Source organism: Crocuta crocuta, unplaced genomic scaffold, assembly GCF_008692635.1.
Source record: "Crocuta crocuta isolate KB4526 unplaced genomic scaffold, BGI_CrCroc_1.0 scaffold141, whole genome shotgun sequence".
NCBI classification, from domain to species: domain Eukaryota; kingdom Metazoa; phylum Chordata; class Mammalia; order Carnivora; family Hyaenidae; genus Crocuta; species Crocuta crocuta.
Window position 1 is genome coordinate 6,156,612 of NW_027527951.1, and position 20,245 is coordinate 6,176,856.

Sequence of the window (20,245 nt, forward strand, 5' to 3'; positions counted from 1 at the left end):
GCTCATCCCCACAAGTGCCCTCCTCCATGCCCATCTAATTACCACTTTCCATGAGCTTAGGATTCTAATCACTTGTTTTGGGAAAAGGTCACCTTGTTCTTTTATCAATTCTGTAGATTAATGCATTATTTGGCTTTAATATGCAAATATAATATCCACGAGTCTAGCCCATTAATTATAAACTCCCAGGGGGAGGGTGGCTGGTTGGAGCACATTTTTTTAGCTCTCTCCCTTAGAATGAAGCCCTTATCCTTTTTAGGTGAATTTAATTCTTGAAAACAGTCAAAAGTCATTCAGAACTAAGGTTGGGGAGGAAGGGGAGCACAGAAGAAACAAATTAGTTTTTGTTGAGTGTTGCTTATTTCAGAGAATTTTGTCAAACACTTAATATACATAATTTATTTTAATACTCTTAATAACTTTGCAAGATAACTGTTTTCATTCTGTGTTTCTTTCTTTTTTTTTTTATAAACAGATCATGAAAACTGAGACTCAGAGAGGTAAAGAGACTTGTTTAGGATTATACAGAATGGCCAAGTCAGGGTTCAGAAGCAGCTTTTTGTCTCCACCATCTGCTTCTTATGTTTTATAATGCCTACAATAGCTTTGGTTAACAAAGACAAGTGTGACTATAATTTATTGAGGTAAAGCATTTCATCTTTTGATGTGTTGCTGTTCCTGAAGAGTAGGGAAGTTATTATTTCTTTGTGTAGGATAGAAAACAAAATCTGTAGGAAACGTCAAAATTTGATGTTTAGATTTTCAAGGTAACTTATATTGATTTAGCTAATAAGTGTTATATTCAAAATTGTCATACCTCAATTATTTATTTATGGCTCATATTTAATATAGAACAAATCCAATTTCGATGTTAGCATTGACTCCCAGTAGAGTTTCTGAAATGAAACACGAGGAAATGTAGTTCAGAATGATTGAATCTGAGCTTTGTGGGTATTTTAAGTGTATGCTTTTTCTTTCTTTCTCTTTCAGAATGTTAACATTTCCATTAATTTTTAGTGAATATGGGCTTTGAGTTTCCTAATAAAAGTTTTAAATGAACGCATACAAAGTGTTACAGTTTAGAGGAACGTATACAAAATGTTACACGTTATATATCAGACAACTGACCTGCTTGTTACTGTAGTAGCCGCTATAACATGCACAGAAACAGGGAGCTTGCACTTGGAAATCAGAGGAGGAAGTGATGGCAGCCTTACATTTTCCCCAACTACCAAGAAAATTCTTCCTCAGTCTGCAATTCCAGCTGGCATTCTTTGGTGGGCTTGGAGCCAGAAAGTTTCTTTTTGGAGCCTGTTTGGCATCAACCATAAGCACACCAAACAGCAGCTGTATGGTTTGAATGGACCTGAAGCATTTGTGGAAATTCTCAAGGGTGCCCAGGAGTGGGGGTGGGGGGTAGGGGGGGGTAATCATATTTTCAGTGTGCATGGACTGAAAACATCCTAAATGGCACAGAAACATGAATATCAGTATTGACATATTGGTGCCCATGAAATATCCTAAGTAGCAGATAGGTATCAAAATACTGTATAATCCCAGAATTGTCTAGACGGCAGATTGGCTAATTCTGTTATACAGACCGGTAGGTAGCCTTTACACAACTTGTACTTCCCCCTTCCTGGTGTGGGAGGGAGTGCCATGGCTGGCCGTAAAGGTAGTAGCCTTGTGCTCTGTACCTTTTTTGTTTTCTCTCATTTTCTCACGTCCAGGTTGCTGCTGGCTGTCGGGCCCAGACTTCTTGCTACATTGGAATCAGATCTGTGTATGTTTGAACAGATTATTTTAAGCACTTCATTTCTACTCAGCCCTGCGAAGGGTAAAATATGATGAAAACCCTCCCTGGGTATTTGCTTTTGCAACATTAAAAAAAAAAATGCCTTGGTGCTAAAAATATTGATGCATGCTCACCACCAAACTGCGCCGCTGAATTTACAGTATTCCACTGATAAGGGACTGCATGCGCTTTGCTTTTGGAAATCTAGGGAGATTCCCAGAATGCAAGCATTCATTACCCTTATTACTACAGTTAATCCATGAACTTTACCCTGCAAAATGAGGAGTGTAAGGGGAATACCTTTTCTACGGAAAACTCAGCACTTTTGCTATTTCTTTTAGCAAGAGTAATCGGATGCTAAAAATAATTTCGGAGAGAGGGCAAAAATATTTCCAAGAATCTTTTCTTATTTCTTCTCCAAAAAACCCTGACACCCATGTAAAGTGTTTTTAATATTGGGTTTTTGAAGGTGTTGTCTTTTTCTCAAATTCTATTACCTGTTAAAATCAGAGGAGAAGATATTGAAAACTAAAGTAATTACAGGGACATATTAAACCAAAGGGGTGAAAAAAAGTTTAAACTTTGTATCTAGAAAAATGAAAATTAAGAATAATTCATAAGACTTTATGGTGGGCATTTTTCTTAAAATACATACCTCTACCACAAGCCCCAAGTATTAATTTAGAAGCACGAAACAAGGCAGGTCAGCCTCAAACTCATTAGTTAAAGGAGATGTAATACTGTGTCAAATAAACTGGCATTAGGATCCTAAAGGAGCGTGTGTTCAGTGTGTGTGTTTTGTGTGAAAGTGTGTTGGTGACAAAAGTCTGTTTTGAGTTGTTGCATAAAAGAGTTTGATTTTGTGATTTTTAAAATGAGTATTTATTTGGAGACCTCTTAGGGTAATTTAAAAGATGTATAATTTCCTTGTGTTTAATCAATCTATTGTCAATGTACTAATAAACCTTGGTTTACAACATCTTGTATACTTGATCATTGAATATTAAGAAAAAAAGTAAGAAAAAATAAAGTGTGTTGGACTGAAATTAGTTTGTCTGTGAGGTCTTTTCTGATGGGCAGCAGGGTTTTCTAAGGCATCTAAAACTTTTGGGTGAGAGGTGGAAGGAAGCAAAGAAACTACTGAAATAACAGCATGACTCAGGGACTGAAGCACAAAGTGGTTATTTTTAGAACCTTGCCTTGAGCACTCCATAGGTGTGAAGCAGGGCAATTGATTTCCATTTCTCACTCAGCCATCCCTCCTGCACAGCAAACAAAAAGGGTCACAATGGCCCAAGATACTGGAGTTCTCGCAGGGGGTGGAGGTAGGGTGAGGGGGTAGAGTGTATCCCTATGCTGCTTTCTGGCTAAACATTTGTCTTCCTCCTTGGCTGTGTGCATTCGTCATGGGAGCCATTTATACAACAGATGAATAGTACCCCCTTCCCCAGTCTACCTTCTTTTCAACAATGTGTGCAATTTAGGTGATTTAGAGATTTCTCTTAAATCTCTCAAATACCCCACACTTTCAAGGGAGAGGCAGAACCTTTCTGGATATTGGGATTTTTGGAAACAGACACACGAGAAAGTTTCTCCTTAAGAAAGGAGGCAAGAGGAAAGGTTATGAACGTGGCCACTCATCTTTCTTGCATTAGCCCCAAGTACCACCTCAGGATTTTAAGAGCTGTTAAAAAGCATCCAGTGCTTTTCTTCTTTTTAAACTTGCCAGCTGAGCAGAGATGGCCCCTGTAGCTTTGGCAAAGGGGGGCCGAGAGACATTTTTAATTGCACAAAGTCATTGGAAAGCAAGGAGATCGATATTTGCTGCTCACTTTTGTATTTAAATGTCAAAGTGTGGTGTAGTTCCAACCTATAATAACAATATAAATCAGTAGAAAGCCAAAACCGTTCTTTAGTCTTCTGGAATGGGTAAGATCCTAGGTACAATAGAAGGAGGGAGCCTGCCACATATCAAGTTGTTCTAGACGTGTTCTTGTCAAAATGGTAGTGCTGCTGCTTAAGAAATCCATGAAGTGGCTGCTTGCTGGGGGGTAGATCCTGGCTGGAAGTAAAGATGTCATTAGTTGCACTAGAGTGACACCTAGTGGTCATTATGGAAATCATGCTCTGCTAATCTCCCAGTTCCTGGGCTTGATTTGTTTTACTTTTTTAATGTTTTATCTATTTATGAGATGAGAGAGAGACAGAGAGAGAGGAGAGAGAGAGCGTGAGCAGGGAAAAGTCAGAGAGAGAGAGGGAGATACAGAATCCGAAGCAGGCTCCAGGCTCTGAGCTGTCAGCACAGAGTCCAACGTGGGGCTCCAACCCACGAACTGTGAGATCATGACCTGAGCTGAAGTCGGATGCTTAACTGACTGAGCCACCCAGGCGCTCCTCCTGAGCTTGATTTGTACGGGACTTTTTGTGGCCAGATGCATATTAGGGTGGCAATGACATCTCCTCTTGTGATGAAACCTGTTAGTAATTGGATTAGCTCCACTCTGGCTCTGGGTCACCTGTACTGTTGGGGCTGGAGGTGGGGTAATGGGGAAGAGGACTGGTGGATAGAAAGATGGAGATTCTACATTCGTGAGTCCTGGGAGGCACACGGGTGTGGGGGCTGGAAATTCAAAACACTTATGTCCACCACTTTCATTTGCTAGCAGAAAAGTGAGGCAATGCTCAGCACAAAAGCAACGTTTGTAGCTCATTTTGTTGCCCAAGCACCCTGAGGTGCTTTCCCAGACATCAAGGAGTGGGGGCTCGCTAAGTTTCAACAAGAAATATCTGCTATTTCAAAGTCATTTTCTCTACTTCTTTTAGTGGACTTGCTATAAAGGCCCTCAGTACTGTGCTGGTAACAGTCCTCAGCATCGACAACACAACTCAGAGGAAGGTGAGTTCATTAGACCGGTATGGACAGTGGTTGCATTAGGCAGGTTTCTTGGTTAGACATGGAGCAAATAGCAAAGTTATGAATGTGGCCACTTCCCTCCATTGGCCCCAGACTTGGCACAATATCAGTGTTTCTTACTTGGGATAAAGTAAAGTGAAAATGGGAGAGATACTGTGGCCAAGGGGTGAAGGAGTCGAGGAGAGTTTGCATGGAGAGAAAAGGTAAAATTGGATAAGGTAAAAGAGATGAGACAGGAAATGAAGATCTACCCCAGGAGGGTAGATGGGGAATTGGAGAAAAATTCAGACCTGGGAGGGTGGCTTCCAGGGGAAGTTGGTAGTGACAGGTAAGGTAGAGGGGGAACAGGTAGGTGGGTGGAAGTCTAGAGCTTGTTTGTGTGTGTGTGTGTGTGTGTGTGTGTGTGTGTGTGTGTGTTAAAATCTACTGAAGATAATCTGAGCAGGAAGCTGAGACCTGAGCCATGTGATGAAAGACAGTGACTGTGGGATGTGGTGGAGTTGGAGCTGGAGGGGGAGGGGTGTAGGGTGCTATGACAGCTTTCCCAGCAGCTTCTATAAGAGGTCATGAGGGCTTAAATGAACCAGGGTGGTGGACGATACTGAGGAATTAATTGCTCCAAGATCTTTTGTTTTCTATCAAAATAAAATTTGAAAATATCAAAAATATTTTCCAAATACAATTTGAAGACATCAAAAATCATTTCAAAATAAGTTTTGGAAATAACAGGCAAATACATTTTGAAAATATCAAGGAGCCTTGGATTAATCTGGGGAATTGAGGTCCTTATAGCTGAGATCATATCAGCTCTAAAGCAAGATCTGAACAATAGGCATTTAAAAATCTTTTTTTAGAAGGTCAACATGTTTAGATACATGTGGCATGGGATGGGAATGTTAAGTATTCATTTCTTCTCTCTTAACCCAGATCACTGCAGGTAGTGACCATAGGGATTTTTTTCATTTTTTTAAAGATAGCTGGGAAGAGCTTCAGATATTATAGATAGTTGGATATGACAAATAGGTTTGTGTCTCACACTCCAGTACCAACTCTACAGTGTTGATAGTAGCTGGCTGCATTGAGAGGATTTTATGGCTCAAATGCTCTGCCCTCATGGAGTGTCCTGATGCATTCTCAATGTCTCCTCTGGGCACATTTTAGGAAAAGAAAGCATATATATGATGTATTTGCCATCCTTGATTCAAACCTTTTATTTTATAGTCAAGGAGAGGTTATGTGACTTTTCCCGGCTCATACAGATAGTAAAATTTAGAATCTGTGTCCATTCACGTTCTTTCCATGACTCTTTGCCACATGGGGTCACACTATGGCCTCTCTCTTCCCTGATTTGATGTGTGTGTGTGTGTGTGTGTGTGTGTGTGAGCACGTGCGCACGCACGCATGGATGTTTACATGGAGAAAATGGAGAGGAGTTGGCCCTGCCTCTGGTAAATCTCTTCCTCTTCTAAATCTGTGGGAAGTGGGCAGTTGGGGAGTGAGCTGAGCCCTGTGGGTATCAGCTCCTCACAGATCAAACAGGGGCAGTGGGCTAGCCAATTTCTAAGCACTCTTCAAAGTCAGAAGGGCTCTTTCATGCCCTTTGTGCATAGTAGGTGCTCCATAAATAGTTACTGAATTGAACTAAAATGGACTTTTCCCCAGGATAGCAACATCTGGCCTCGTCACCTTCTGTAGGAAAGGAACCAGGAAGAAGGCCAAATGATGTACCTTTGGACAACACTCTTATCTTGAACTGTCCTCTTGATGAAACTATAGTATGATGGACCTCACTGTGTCCCCTCAAAAGTCATGTATTGAAGTGTGGCTGTATTTGGAGAGAGGGCCTTTAAAGAGGTAATTAAGACTAAATGATGTCATAAAGGTGGGCCCTAGTCTGCTATGACTCATGTATTTATAAAAAGAGGTGCCAGGAACACACATGCACAGAGAAAAGGCCACGTAAGGACACACAGAGAAGGTGGCCATCTGAAAGCCAAGGAGAGAGGCTTCAGAAGAAACCAAGGCCTCTGGCACCATGGTCTTTGACTTCCAGCCTCCAGAACTGTGAGAAAATACATTTCTGGTGTTGAAGCCCCCCAGTCTGTGGTGTTTCATGATGGCAGCGCTGGCAAACTAATACAGATGGTTTCCTCAGTTATCTAAGGAGCGAACAGATCCAAAAAGTCCTTTGCTTTTGTTTTTTCCCCTTTACTGTTAACCTTCTGGTCTTTGGACATTTCGCAGACTGTCAGCCCCTCTACCACAAGAAGAGAAAACTCTTCAGGAAACCTGGATCAGAAAGAAGTATATGTTAGTCAGGAAAAACTTGAGGTATTGGAGAGTGGTTAGGTCTTGATCAAAGTCCACGGTCCTCAGGGCACCTGGGGGGGGGCTCAGTTGGTTAAGGATCTGACTCTTGGTTTCAGCTCAGGTCATGATCTCACAGTCTGTGGATTCAAGAAGTCCCATATGGGGCTCTGCGCTGGCAGTGTGGAGTCTGCTTGGGATTCTCTCTCTCCTTCTCTCTCTGCTTTTCCCCTGCCTGCATACTATCTGTCTCTCTCAAAATAAATAAGCTTAAAAAAACAAAAAAAGTAAAGTTCACAGTCCCGTCCTCAACGAACTGATACTTCCTTTGGTGGATCTATCCTCCCGCTTTTGAGAAACTCCATTTGTGTTGCCCAGAACCAGATCTATCATTTGTGGGTCCAGTGAAACACGGAAAGGTGGGGTTCCCTGTTCAAAACTCATTAAAGATTTTGAGATGGCAATGGTAGAGAATTACACCAAGCTCTGGTGCTGTGCAACTGGCCGGGTTGCACAATGGGGAAGCCTCTCTTGTGCATCCCCGTCACACCCTCCCTGAAGCGCAGAGCCAAATCCACGTTGGAATCATCAATCTGAGCATGTTCTAGAACATGCTGACTTTGGGGCAATTTTGCAAATATGGCTAATATTCAATCATGTCAGTGGAGATGAGGACTCAATTTTACTTGCAAAGAGTGGGTATACCACAAAAACTTGGTAAGCTCATTTCTCTGAAACGGGTAAAGTTGAAACACCTTTTATTTGAAGAAATATTGCTTCTAGACTTTCCTGAAGCCAGAATTGTTCTATAAAAGTATCACAGAATATTACACAAGATTAAAAAACACAGTATGCTTCCTAATAACTTGAAATCTTTTTACAAAGCACATCATTCATGACCATAAATATGTTTCTTCTGTCATTCAGCTGGTGACACACACATCTGATAAAGACCTAGTTAATTTTAACATATGTACAGAGTCTATGATAAAGACTTAAAGTTATCAAAGATTCAACTCTAACATATTAAATTTTCTTTAAAAGAGTTTACCTTAAACATGTAAAGAAAACATAATTTACCTATGCATTTGAATGGTCTAAAAATAAAAAGAAAATCACTGTTAACCTAAAGAATAAACCTGTTTGGGAAGTTGGCTAGGGTACTGATAACTCTCAATGAGGTAATCCTTTTGCTGATATTTAAAAATCTAATACATAAGAAGAATATTTTCAAGAATACAGAATTTCAAAAGCAGTCTTGAATTATGCCTTTAAAAAATTCCGCACTTCGTGAAGGCCTTAAAAAGAATCATATAACACATATGGTATGTTTAAAATATGAAACATTCATGAGTGTGTTTTATTGAAAAAGATTCCTTATATAAATTCAAAACTAAGTATATTTTCTCAACACTTTGGCTTGTTAGCCAGGTCAAGAAAACAAAGGTGACAAAAAAAGTCTTCAGTCCTTTTATCCTGTTAATAAAATAACAAACATTTAGCAATCCTAAGCATATGATGAACACTTTGAGGCTAGGCACAGAGAGAGCAGGCAATCTTTGTTTTGTCGATTTATTTATTGTCACTGCCAACATCATTAGCCATGCCTTTCTGCTAATCAATTTTAGCAAGTCAAGGAAAAAGCATGCAATATTTTCTGGCAAAAGCGTATGCTAAACAATATGTGATCCATACTGTGTGTCACTCTTGGGGTCTGCTCTCCATGGTCACACTGAGGGCAAGCAGTGAGACAAGGAAAAGCCTATGGGGAGAAAAAAAAAAAAAAAAAAAGACTAACCAAACAGACATGGCATTCTGATCTCAAAGTGCAAAAATTCGTTGAACATGATGGCACTGAAAAATTCCAGTGGTTGAAAAGGAATCAAAACCACATGATGCAGGCAGTGGAAAGCATGTTGAAAGATTCACAGAGGATGTCAAGTTTTAGAAACTTGGAAAGGTACAATTCTAGCCATCTTGATTGGATAACATTTGTATAGACATGTCCCTATGGCTTTCAAGAGATAATACTGCTTTCATCTCCCCCAGACAAATAAACACAAATCCACCTTTCTTTCTATTCTTGACAAATAGGGAGTCACGGCACCACATCCCTGTGTGCCTACTGCTAGCATGAGTGCTAACTTCTACGCTAACTTCTGCACATGTGTGTCTAGGATAGCTCGGAATGTTGGCTGTCATGATTGCCTTTATTAGTTTACTAATAAAAAGTTAAAAAAATACTGTGTTTAGGGTAAGGTAACAATTTCATCTAATCAGAGGAGAGTGGAAAGGAGGCACTGCCTTCTGGACTCTGTAAGCTGCCCGTCTTGTGATTCTTCACCTTGTTCAATACCCTTTTCACGCTGCTGGAGTTAATAGGCTGCTCCAGGGCAGACGTATCAATTGTCTGATGAACAGAACTCACAGGAAGATACAGCTGATCTTCAAAAACATCTCCTGGGCCACCGTCCCGGGGAAGTCCTTTCTGATGGCTGCTAACAGGCTGCCTCCTGGGCCCAGGCTTGAGCTCCAGCTCTGTGATGCCATTGCCGCTGAAATCAGGTTCAAGATTATTTAACTCTTCATGCTCCATCCATTTTTCAGTTTTATGATTTCTCCAGTGTTCAGAATTCAAATGACTAACTTCTGGAATGTCGTTATTCCATTCAAGTTTCGTCTCTGGACTGAATGTTGATTGGTTCAAATGCAGGGTTGGAAGGTCAGCTGGCAAGGTCACATGGGGTGCTTCCCCAACCAGGCGACTTGGGTCTTCCTCTGACTCTGCGGAGGCCATCTCTCCTGGCACAGGGAGCTCAGCAGATCCACCTGGGAACCCGTCAGTTTGAGCAGTTTTAGTCTCACTTGTTTTATTTTGCTCATGGTGGCTGTTCAGCAGTGCAAATACTCTATCTACATCCTTCAAGTAATTAGTCCAGTCAACCAGACTAAGTCTATAGTTTTGTCTGTATTCATAGATGCTTTCATTCACACTGTATAAATCCTCCAGGCCTTGCCAGTTGATATCTGCAGTGAGGCTGGGCAGGTTAGCCTTCCCATCCATCCCATAACTGTCCTCTGTGAAAAGAGAGATGAAGGTGGATTGTTAGTGGAGAAGATATTTCCTACTTACTGGACAAGCAACTTACATTGGGTTTTTTTTTTTTTTGTTTTTTTTGTTTTTTTTTCCAAGGCAAATCAATTTGAAATATAATGCTAAAAAGGATTTTCCCCTATTAATTCATAATCGAGGAGTGGCCTTAGGTTACAGAAGTGATGGAACGATAAAAAATTAAAAAGCAAGCGTCTCAAGCACATACAGACTTGCATGATGAGGCATGGCGGGTGCTGACAGTGCACAGCACCATCAATCAGGGGGCTTACGTTTCACTCCCAGCTCTACTCAAGCCAGCTTTGCAAACAGGACATCATGTGCATGAGGCTCTCTGAGTCTTGATCCCTCATCTGTCAGATGTGGGAATAGTTGTGCAATAGAACCTTTACTACCCAGGGCTGCTGGGTGAAGGAGGAATCTGAAAGTATTCTAATGGAATAAGAGTTGCTTAGGAAGATATTTTTATGCTTCCAGGCACTTGGTATAAAAACAAACGTGGATGCAATTAAACTCTTGAAATCCAATGCTTGAATCTGTTTCTTTGATTAGTTTTTTGCCCTAAAATATTTATACTGTAGATAAAATGATCTTTGAGTGGTTTTCATAGTATACAAAGAATGCCCCTGCTTTTTCTCTCTCAGCTCTTTCTATATCACTAAGGTGACTACAGTCCTGTGGAAAATAGCATCTTTTCTCTTGTTGTGTCCAAGTACCACTTAGAAAGAGGCAGCCTGGATTAATACAATGAGCTAACCGCAAAGCAATACGGATCACAAGGGAGAATAAGAAAAACTACAAAACCCCCACTCTTGGGAGTTTGAATTATAATTCGAAGATGGAAAATTACATAATCTTCAAACCACCTGTAAGTAAAAAAAAAATGTTAATACTGAATGTCAACAGTGCTACATGTTGCTATATGGGCATGAGCCCTGGGAAAACAGTAGAGATGAAAGAAGGAAGAAATGAGGTTGCAGCCAAGAGCTGAGTTGAAGCCATCGCTGGAAAGAGCGCCAACCTGAAGTAGGAAAGACTGTAAGAGTCCCGGTAAACTGTGGTGGAGACAACAAGGAAGAGACGCAGAAGTGGGTGTGAATCGAGGTGGCAGTCTGAAACCTTTGCTTCAGGGGGAAAAGGACACAGAGCAAGAAGGAACATCCTTTGGAAACTGGGTGATAAAAGAAAAACGCAGCAAAAGGGGGGAAATTTCAGGTCCTGTAAGAAAAAAAGAGAAGAAAAAAATTGGAGGACACAGAATCTCCCCAACTCCCACCCCCAAATAATAATAAAGTAAAATAGTAAAATGAAAATATGCTTGGTCACACACACTAGAAAGGAACCTCTTAAACTAGAAATCTCTTGAAATCCAGGAGATTGATAAAAGTGACCTAAATCTATACAAAATTTTTATAAAAGAAAATAGAAAATAAGAATAACAAAACCTCTTATCTTATGAAAATGCCGAACAACTTGCCAAAAGAAACCATAAAGTGGAAAAAACCACAACACAGCGCTGCCAAGTAAATTACATGTTTTCCATCAAGTAGCCCAGATGTGAAAAACCATCTTAAGTCAGAAACTCAAGTATGAACTAAGGATCTTACAACCAATCAAGCTCTTCTTCAAGTATCGAGGTTACAGAAAAAGTTCTAAAAATAAAATGTAAGAACACAGGGAATACTGTACATATCAGCTCATCTTGAATAGCTTTCACATCCAACCAAGAACTCATGGGAGAAATTTCAGCAAAAAGGTTGAGGGTGAGCATTTAATGTATTTATCAGATTTAGGATACAATAAAGGTAGGAGAAGGGTCAAAAGATAATATATACATTTTCTATGACAAAGTAAAAGTCATGCAACTAAACATGGGAGGAAAGACAGAAAAGCTGAAAGAGAAGAAGTTCATTGAGAGTAGAGTACTACTTCTGAGTAGTTGGAAGTCAAAGAACACCATCAAAAGCTGACTACTGAGATAATAAAAGATTAAATAAGAAACAGGAACTAGGGGTACTAACAACATTTAAGTTCAAAGGTAACCAATAGGACAAAAATATAAACCCTGCAAAGTTCTAAAGAGGGGGAATGAAGGGTAACCACCTTTATAAAGAGGAAACTACCTGTAGAAGATGCAAAGTGCAATACACAAAAACATAATAATAAGTGATACTCAATCCAAGGCAGGCCAAATGGACTAAAAATAAATAAGAATCTAGACGGCCTAAATATGTAATCAGTTAGGTAGTTCTTATGCAAATGTATCCAACAGTATACTCTGAGAATAGAGGTTATATCTTGTCAAACACACAAAGAAATTCACATTATTTGATTATGTGTTAGGTCATGGAAAAATGCATCAGTAAGCTGCATAAAACAGAAATATTACACACAACACTTTGATATAATACAATGAAACTAGAAATTAATAAAATTAAAACAACAAGAGAGCCCTTTCATCTGGAAGCTGACAAACACTATCTGGGTGAAAAGGGAAATACAAAGGTAAAAGTGCAGAATTTAAAAAATGATAATAGGGGGATAGGAGAGAGGGGAAAATGGGAAAAAATGGGAACTGAGGAGGGCATTTGTTGGGATGAGCACTGGGTGTTGTGTATAAACGATGAATGACAGGAATCTAACCCCAAAACCAAGAGCACACTGTATACACTGTATGTTAGAACCTTGACAATAAATTACATTAAAAAAATAAATAATAAAATAAGATAAAATGATAATGAAGTGCTTGGGTGGCTCAGTAGGTTAAATGTCTGATTCTGGATTTCGGTTCAGGTCAGGCCCTCGTGTCTTGTGACTGTAAGCACCCATGTCTGGCTCTGCTTGGGATTCTCTCTCTCTCTCCCTCTCTCTCTGCCCCTCCCCTGCTTTTGCTCACTCTCTCTGTCTCTCTTTCAAAATAAATAAATAAACTTAAAAAAATGATAATGGAAACACTATGTATTAGAACTTATGATGCAACACTTTCATCATAAAAAAATAAATCAATTAAACTCAAAACTCTAAAAGCTGGAGAAAGAACAATGTAAATCAAAAGAAAGCACCAGTAAGGAAATAATAAAGGTGAAAGCAAAAATTAATGAGGTAGAGAACAGAAAAATGACATATCTAATTAATAAATCAAAATCCTGGTTCTTTAAAAAAGTGTCAAAGCAGACAATCACTAGTATAACTATTTGCGACAAAAGGGAAAAAATTAAAATACACAAAATAAAAAAATGAAAAGGGAGAAATAATCATTGAAATATACAGAATTTAAAACATGAGAGACTACTTTGCACACCTTAAAGCAAATCAATTAGGAAACCTAGATGAAACAGATAATTGCCCAGAAAATACAGTTTATTGAAATTGACCCAATAGAAATAGAAAGCTTTGATAAAGCAATTTCCAAAGAAGGGAAAGAAAGGTTATTAAGAAACTATGCTACAAAGATGCACCAGGTCTACATCGTTTCACAGGAGAATTTTATCAAGCCTTCGAGGAAAAGAGAATCCGAATGCTGTATGAACTGTTCCAAAGCATACAGATCAATATTATGTTAAGAATATAACACATGATAACCTAGTAGGATTTACTCCAGGAATGAAAGGTTGGTTCATTCATAGTCCATCCATTAATATAATATCCTACTGGAAGATATACAGAGAAAAATTATTTGAGCATCCCCATAGATGCTGAAAAACGCTTTTGTCAAATTCAACATTCATTAGCAATAAAAACACTAAAAAAAAAAAAAAAATCAATGGCTATTTCTTTAACATGGTAAAAATGTATATAACTTAGGCCTGAAGCCTGCCCTCTCACTTAATGGGGAAATCTTTTTTTAATATCTATATTTTTAAGTATATTTGTTTGGGGAGGAGAGGAAAGGTGGGGCAGAGACAGAGGGAGAGAGAAGGTCCCAAGCAGGCTCGGTGCTGTGAGTGCAGAGCCCGACGATGTGGGGCTCGCTCCATCTTACGAAGTGTAAAATCATGACCGAAGTCAAAATCAAGAGTTGGATGCTAACTGACTGAGCCACCCAGGCGCCCCAAAGGGAAATCTTAAAAGCATTTTTACTAAGATCAGGAACAAGATAACATTGAACTAGAAGTAATAATTCATTCAATTCAACAAGAGGAATCAATTAGAGACAACCAATAGGAAAAGAAGCAACGCAATCTCTATTCTCAAATACATGACAGGTATACTTGGAAAACCCAAGAGAATCAATGACAAGATTAACTCAAAAATACAATTATTATTTAAAGTAGCAGGATACAAAATTAATATCCAGAAACCAACAGCCCTTGTATATATAATTATAATCATGAAGTTTTAAGAAGTGAGGAAAACCCAATTCATAATGGTAACAAAGGAGATAAAATACTTCTGAATACATTTAGCAAGAACTCTGCAAAACCTATAAGAAGATAATGCAGAAAGCTCCTGAAAGACTTAGTTTACTTAACCAGGTGGAAAGACCTGCCAAAAAAAAGAAAGACAGCTTTTGTTCCTAGATAGAAGACTCATCAGCATAAAGATACAAATTCTTCTTGATAATTCTTTCACAAACCAGATTTTAAAAATGGGCATAAGACATAACCAGATAATCTACAAAAGCAAGTAAAATGACCTTTAAACTTTCAAAAATATGTTCAACTTTACTCATAGTAAAAGAACACAAATTCAAACCATACTGAGATACCCTTTCTTTCTCATTCAATTGGAAAAAAATTTAAAAGCTTGACAGCTGTTGAAAGCAGACACTCATACACTGCTGATGGGAATGCAAAATGGTACAAACCATATAGGAGGGAAATTTGGCAGATTTAATATACCCATATAGGCATTTACCTTCGACCCAGTAATCCCACAACTAGGTATTTACTCTGAAGATATCCTCAGCAATATGATATACACTTGCACAAGGCTCTTTACTGTCTCCCTATTTTTAGTTGCAAAATATGAGAACTGAAATGTTCATAGTTAAAAGAGTGGCTGAATAAATTATGTACATCTACACAGCAAATTACCATGAAAAGGTGAAAAGGGAATAGGAAAATTTCTATGAACTAATGGAGAGGATATATTTTAAAGTGAAAGTAATATTCTAGGTGACAAAGAAACCAAATAAAATACAGTATAGATAGTACACTACCTCGGGGGTAAAAAAGTAAGAGAAATAAAATATCGCCATCTGCTTACTATTGCAATGAGAAACGAAGGAAGGTAAAACAGAAACTGATGAGACGGGTTATCTACATACAGTGCATGGGTGGGAAGAGACCGTGGGAAAGATTAATATTTCTCTGCACATGCTTTTGGCAATTTTGACTTTTGGAACTATGCTAAAGTGTTACGCACTGAAAAACAAAAGTAAACCACCAATGATGAGAAAAAAATAGAGACGAAAATGGAATGCAAACAGAAATAAACAAACCTTGTTCTATTTCAAATGGGTAACGTAACCACAATAAAGGAGAAGGGAGTATGGAATTCTGAGTAACTTCAGACACAGTGCTATTTTCTCTCATTCTTTTTGTTTTTTAAATTTTTTCAATGTTTATTTATTTTTGGAAGACAGAGAGAGATAGAGCATGAGTGGAGGAGGGGCAGAGAGAGAGGGAGACACCAAATCTGAAGCAGGCTCCAGACTCTGAGCTGTCAGCACAGAGCCTGATGCAGGGCTTGAACCCATAAACTGTAAGATCATGACCTGAGCCGAAGTCAGATGCTTAACTGACTGAGCCGCCCAGGCGCCCCTATTTTCTCTCATTCTAAAGACAGAGAGAACTAAAGAATATATTAAACTCTAGTTAGCAGTTTTGTGTTTAAGTACTATGATTTAGCAATTCTGAAATTGCTTTCTGTGTGCTGTAGCATTTAACAAGTGAGTTAATCCATTGAGGATAATGGAAACTAGACTTCTCACTGCTGGAAAAGGAAGTTATCATTTATATGGAATATTATTCAGCGATCAAAAAGAATGAAATTTGCCATTGGCAACAACGTGGATGGAACTAGAATCTATTATGTTAGGCAAAAGAAGGTAGTCAGAGAAAGACAAACGTCGTATGATTTCACTCATATGTGGAATTTAAGAAACAAAACAGATGAACACAGGGGAAGGGAAGAAAACAGAGAGGGAGGCAAACTATAAGAGACTCTTAAATACAGAGAACAAACTGAGGTTTGCTGGATGGGAGGTGGGTGGGTGGGGTGGGCTAAATGGGCAATGGGCATTAAGGAGAGCACTTGTTAGGATGAATGCTAAGTGTTATATGTAAGTGATGAATCACTGGGTTCTATTCCTGAAAAAGAAAATAAAACCATCTACTATTAAATAAATACATACATACATACATAAATACATAAGTAAATAAATAAAAGCATGTAAAAAAGGGAGTTATCATTTAGAAACTAGGAAGACTAGAATGAATCTCATGCTGTTAAATTAGAATTAGAGGTATCAATACAAACATATAATTTCAAATGTATCTAGATAGCCATGTCCACATGTATCTCCATATCTGTAGAAATAGGAATGGCTGTTAATATACGTGCGTGTGTATTTTAGCTCTGTCCACCCAAAGGGTCTACATACAAAGATGCCTCCATATCAAGCACCTCAGATCCAGACCTTGAGTTCAAATGCTACTACCCACTTAAAAGGAATTGGGGTCTTTTGGAGAAATGGCGATTCCAGATGTAGAGGAGTGAAAATACAAGGTGAACCTGGGACATATTGTTAGACCAGAAACAATGAGGTGCTCAAAAGCCGATGGGGATACACCAAAAGGACACAGAAGTCACCCGAAGGGACATCATTGGCCCAAACTGGGACATTTTGGTCATCAAAATAAATAATGGTATAAAATGAGGATCTATGAAGACTTATTGCTATAAATACATACATACATGTGTATTTACAAGAAAAGGGAAATCTCTTGTCTAGGTGGAGTACCACGTAAATGTAACAAGAAAAACAGAATTAGGAAAAGAAAATCATCATTTTGAAGCCATCATAATAAATCAGGTAAGAATCATGGATTCCTCAAAAGATACTGGATGATTATTAACTAAAAAAGGAAAAAATAGTAATCTTATAGGGAATCAACCTAGCAAACAACACCTTAACCAAGTAATCAAAGTTAGGACCACCCAACAGATGTCATGTAGTTCCCGATAAGCTATCCTGAGTGCATAGGTACACTTTTGTGGTATTCCTGCCAGGAATGCACAATTTTAGTCCGATCATGAGGAAACATCAGGAAAAAAAACCCAACTGAGGAACATTTTCAAAATGACTCGCCTGTACACTTCAGAATGTCATGAATGCAATGAAAAGTTGAGGAACTACCCAAGATGGAAAGACACTTAAGAGACATGACAATTTACTACAATGTGTGTTTCTGGATTGGATCCCAGACCAGAAAAACGGAATCCTCCCCAAACCATAAATATGACTTTACTGGGACAATTGGCAACATCTGAATATGGATGGTGGATTCCATAATAGTATTGTATCAGTGTTAAATTGCTCGATTTTGATAAATTTACAATAGTTATGTAGAAATGTTTTTGCTCTTGGGAAATGTGTACTAAAACTCTTATAAATATATATGATGGCCAGCAAATTATAAATGATTCAGGAAAAAAAAGAAGTGTGTGTATGCGTGTATGTGTAGAAAGAGCCAGAGAACAAGAGAAAACAACAAAGCAAATGAGGTAAAATATCTGGGAACTATTCTTGCAAGTTTTCTGTAAATGTAACATTGTATCAAAATATCATGTTAGAACCTTGTTAGACATTAGAACTAAGCTTTCCACATTTCTGTCCTGGTTTCCGCCAGTCCTCGAATCACAAAAGCAGTCCCTTTTCTTGGGCCATGCTGAAGTTCCTTACTCAGGGAGGAAACGTAGGAAAAGGTTTGTTCTGACAAGTGAATTTTCAGAATAAATGTAGATGACTTCAAGTTCCAGACGATCCTCATGCAATGCGGGAATTACAAAGCTGGTAAAACCACTAACATAAATTCAAAACCACACGCAGGTTGCAAGCGGAGCCATCTTTCTTTCCAGACGGCACTTCTTCACTTTTAAAAACATGGCCACGTAATTACGTCACACTCTACGTGCGGGTGGCCGAGATCACGCATGCGTGGAATTGGAACTCTTCCTGGAACAGTGTTCTAAATCGACAACGGCTGCTAGAGTGTCCTAAGAAGCGGAAAGGATCGTTTTTACGGATTGGGCCTGATTCCTACGGCCTCCTTCAGCCCGCTCTGTTCCTATCTCTGCCACAGCCTCGCCGAAACAATGGACAGTTTCCGGAAAGCACCAGGCTCCCTCCTCAGCACTGGCACCTATATTCCTAGAATGTGCTTCCCTGCCTCATCATCTGAGCCCGCTCTCGGCCTTCAAAATTAGATTAGAACAGCATTCTGCCCACAGAGGCTTTCGTGGCCCTCCTCTTCCCATCCTCGGCACGGCGGGAGCGCCTCCATTACAGCGCGCACCGGTAGACGGATGTGGGTACCGGTGCTCAACAGCAAACGTGAAGCGGTCCACCGGAAATTCATAAGCTTTGAAGTTCTATTGAGTGTTGCTAACTGGAAGGATGTTTTCATTGATATGGCTATTCGCTTCCCAGGTTTCAGTTCTGAGGGCATTAATTTGATTTACAAAATTGAGAGAGGCTGAACAGAGTATCTGCACTTAATGTATCTATTTCTTTCTCTGAAGCCCTTCCCTGTTTCCTGTGTTCTCTTTGAATGTTTTTCTGAAGGCACAGGGTTTCCAATATTTGGGGTCAGATCAGTGTGCACCTGAGGACTTTCATGCTTCCTGAAACGCAACATGTTTTAGATTGAAATGAAATTTGCTTTAGGTTTTGAAATTTCAAAGCCTCTGAATTCAGAGTCCTGCAAAATAACTAAAAGCCAATCATAAATACCTTTTTATTTGCTATGCACAGAAGATTTCTAGTGCACTAGTTTTATTGATAAATTGCAAAAATACCTATTTTACAAATAAAAGACTACAAACTTTCAACTAAGAAGACAGTATAGAACTATCAGTAAATGTTGTCATTTATAGATGAATAACTTTGTATAGTCAATGGCTGATTAAAAGTGCATACCTGCTTATTGGGGCAAAAGCACACAATCTTCCCTCTTTCTTAACAGTTTAGTAAAAATAAAAACAACCCTAATTTTATTACTCATTAACGTGAAGGTAAATGTCCTTCAAAACTCTAGGGTTTTTTGATATATCTCTCACTATTCAACTCTGTTCTCAAACATCGTTCATAGAATAATATACATTCAGGGCTTACTTGTGCTAAGCACTTTTTAGATATCAGCTCATGTAGCCCTTACATATTGTTATGTATATATGTATTATTATCAAATTTTTACAGGTGAGAAAGTGAAGTTAAAAGGTTAAATTGTTGAAAGAAGCAGCACAGTATGGAGATTAAAAGCACAGGCTATAACCGACTCCTTGGGCTGAGTACCACTCCCTCATTTATCAGCTCTACAATCTTGGGAAAGTTGCTGGGTCTCTCTGTGATCCAATTTTTTAATCTAAAATGGGGATGACAGTGCTGACCCCATAAAGTTATTGTGAGGGCTAAGTGATTTATCCTATGTACTTAGAAGACAGTAGGGACACAGTCATGTAATACTGTTAGAAGCTATCCCCAAAACGGGAAGCCACTGAGCCAGAGCCTGTGAGCCAGCTGACTCACAAAAGACTGTCTTCACAACTATGTATATTATCTAATCTGATCGACCCAAATCCTCTCGTATTATTTCTCACAGTTTTGCACTCTTGAATATCTCCTTACTGCATTCAGGATAAAGACCCAATCTTATAAAAAAAAATAAAAAAAAAGCAGGGGGGCAAGGGGCACCTGGGTGGCTCAGTCAGTTAAGTGACTGATTCCTAATTTCACCTCAGGTCATGACCCCAGGGTTGTGAGACTGATCCCCGTGTTGGACTCTGTGCTGAGCGTGGAGCTTGGGATTCCCTCTCTCCCTCTGCCCCTCTTGCTCACACATGCATGCACAATCTCTCTTTCTCTCTAAAAAAAAAAAAAAAAAACAACCCC

The 20,245-nt window shown here is 39.0% G+C and overlaps 2 protein-coding genes across 7 annotated transcripts in view; one reads left to right on the top strand and one right to left on the bottom strand.

Moving 5' to 3' along the window:
* The window catches only part of SLCO5A1 (solute carrier organic anion transporter family member 5A1), a 148,225-nt gene extending 141,724 nt beyond the window's left edge, over nt 1–6,501 (top strand). Inside the window, exons 9-10 of one of the 2 annotated variants that reach the window (XR_013332243.1) lie at nt 4,619–4,691; nt 6,372–6,501. The gene's annotated coding sequence lies outside the window, so the exon portion shown is untranslated. The remainder of the gene's footprint in view (nt 1–4,618; nt 4,692–6,371) is intronic. The other variant, XR_013332244.1, reaches the window with a different exon arrangement.
* Nucleotides 6,502–7,757: 1,256 nt separating this feature from the next.
* Nucleotides 7,758–20,245, bottom strand: part of SULF1 (sulfatase 1) — a 176,593-nt gene continuing 164,105 nt past the window's right edge. For 3 of the 5 annotated variants that reach the window (XM_077752455.1, XM_077752454.1, XM_077752456.1), the window contains one exon: nt 7,758–10,094. In XM_077752455.1, coding sequence (XP_077608581.1) covers nt 9,289–10,094 — 806 coding nt within the window. In that variant the 3' untranslated portion in view covers nt 7,758–9,288. The remainder of the gene's footprint in view (nt 10,095–20,245) is intronic. The other 2 variants (XM_077752458.1, XM_077752457.1) reach the window with 1 other exon arrangement.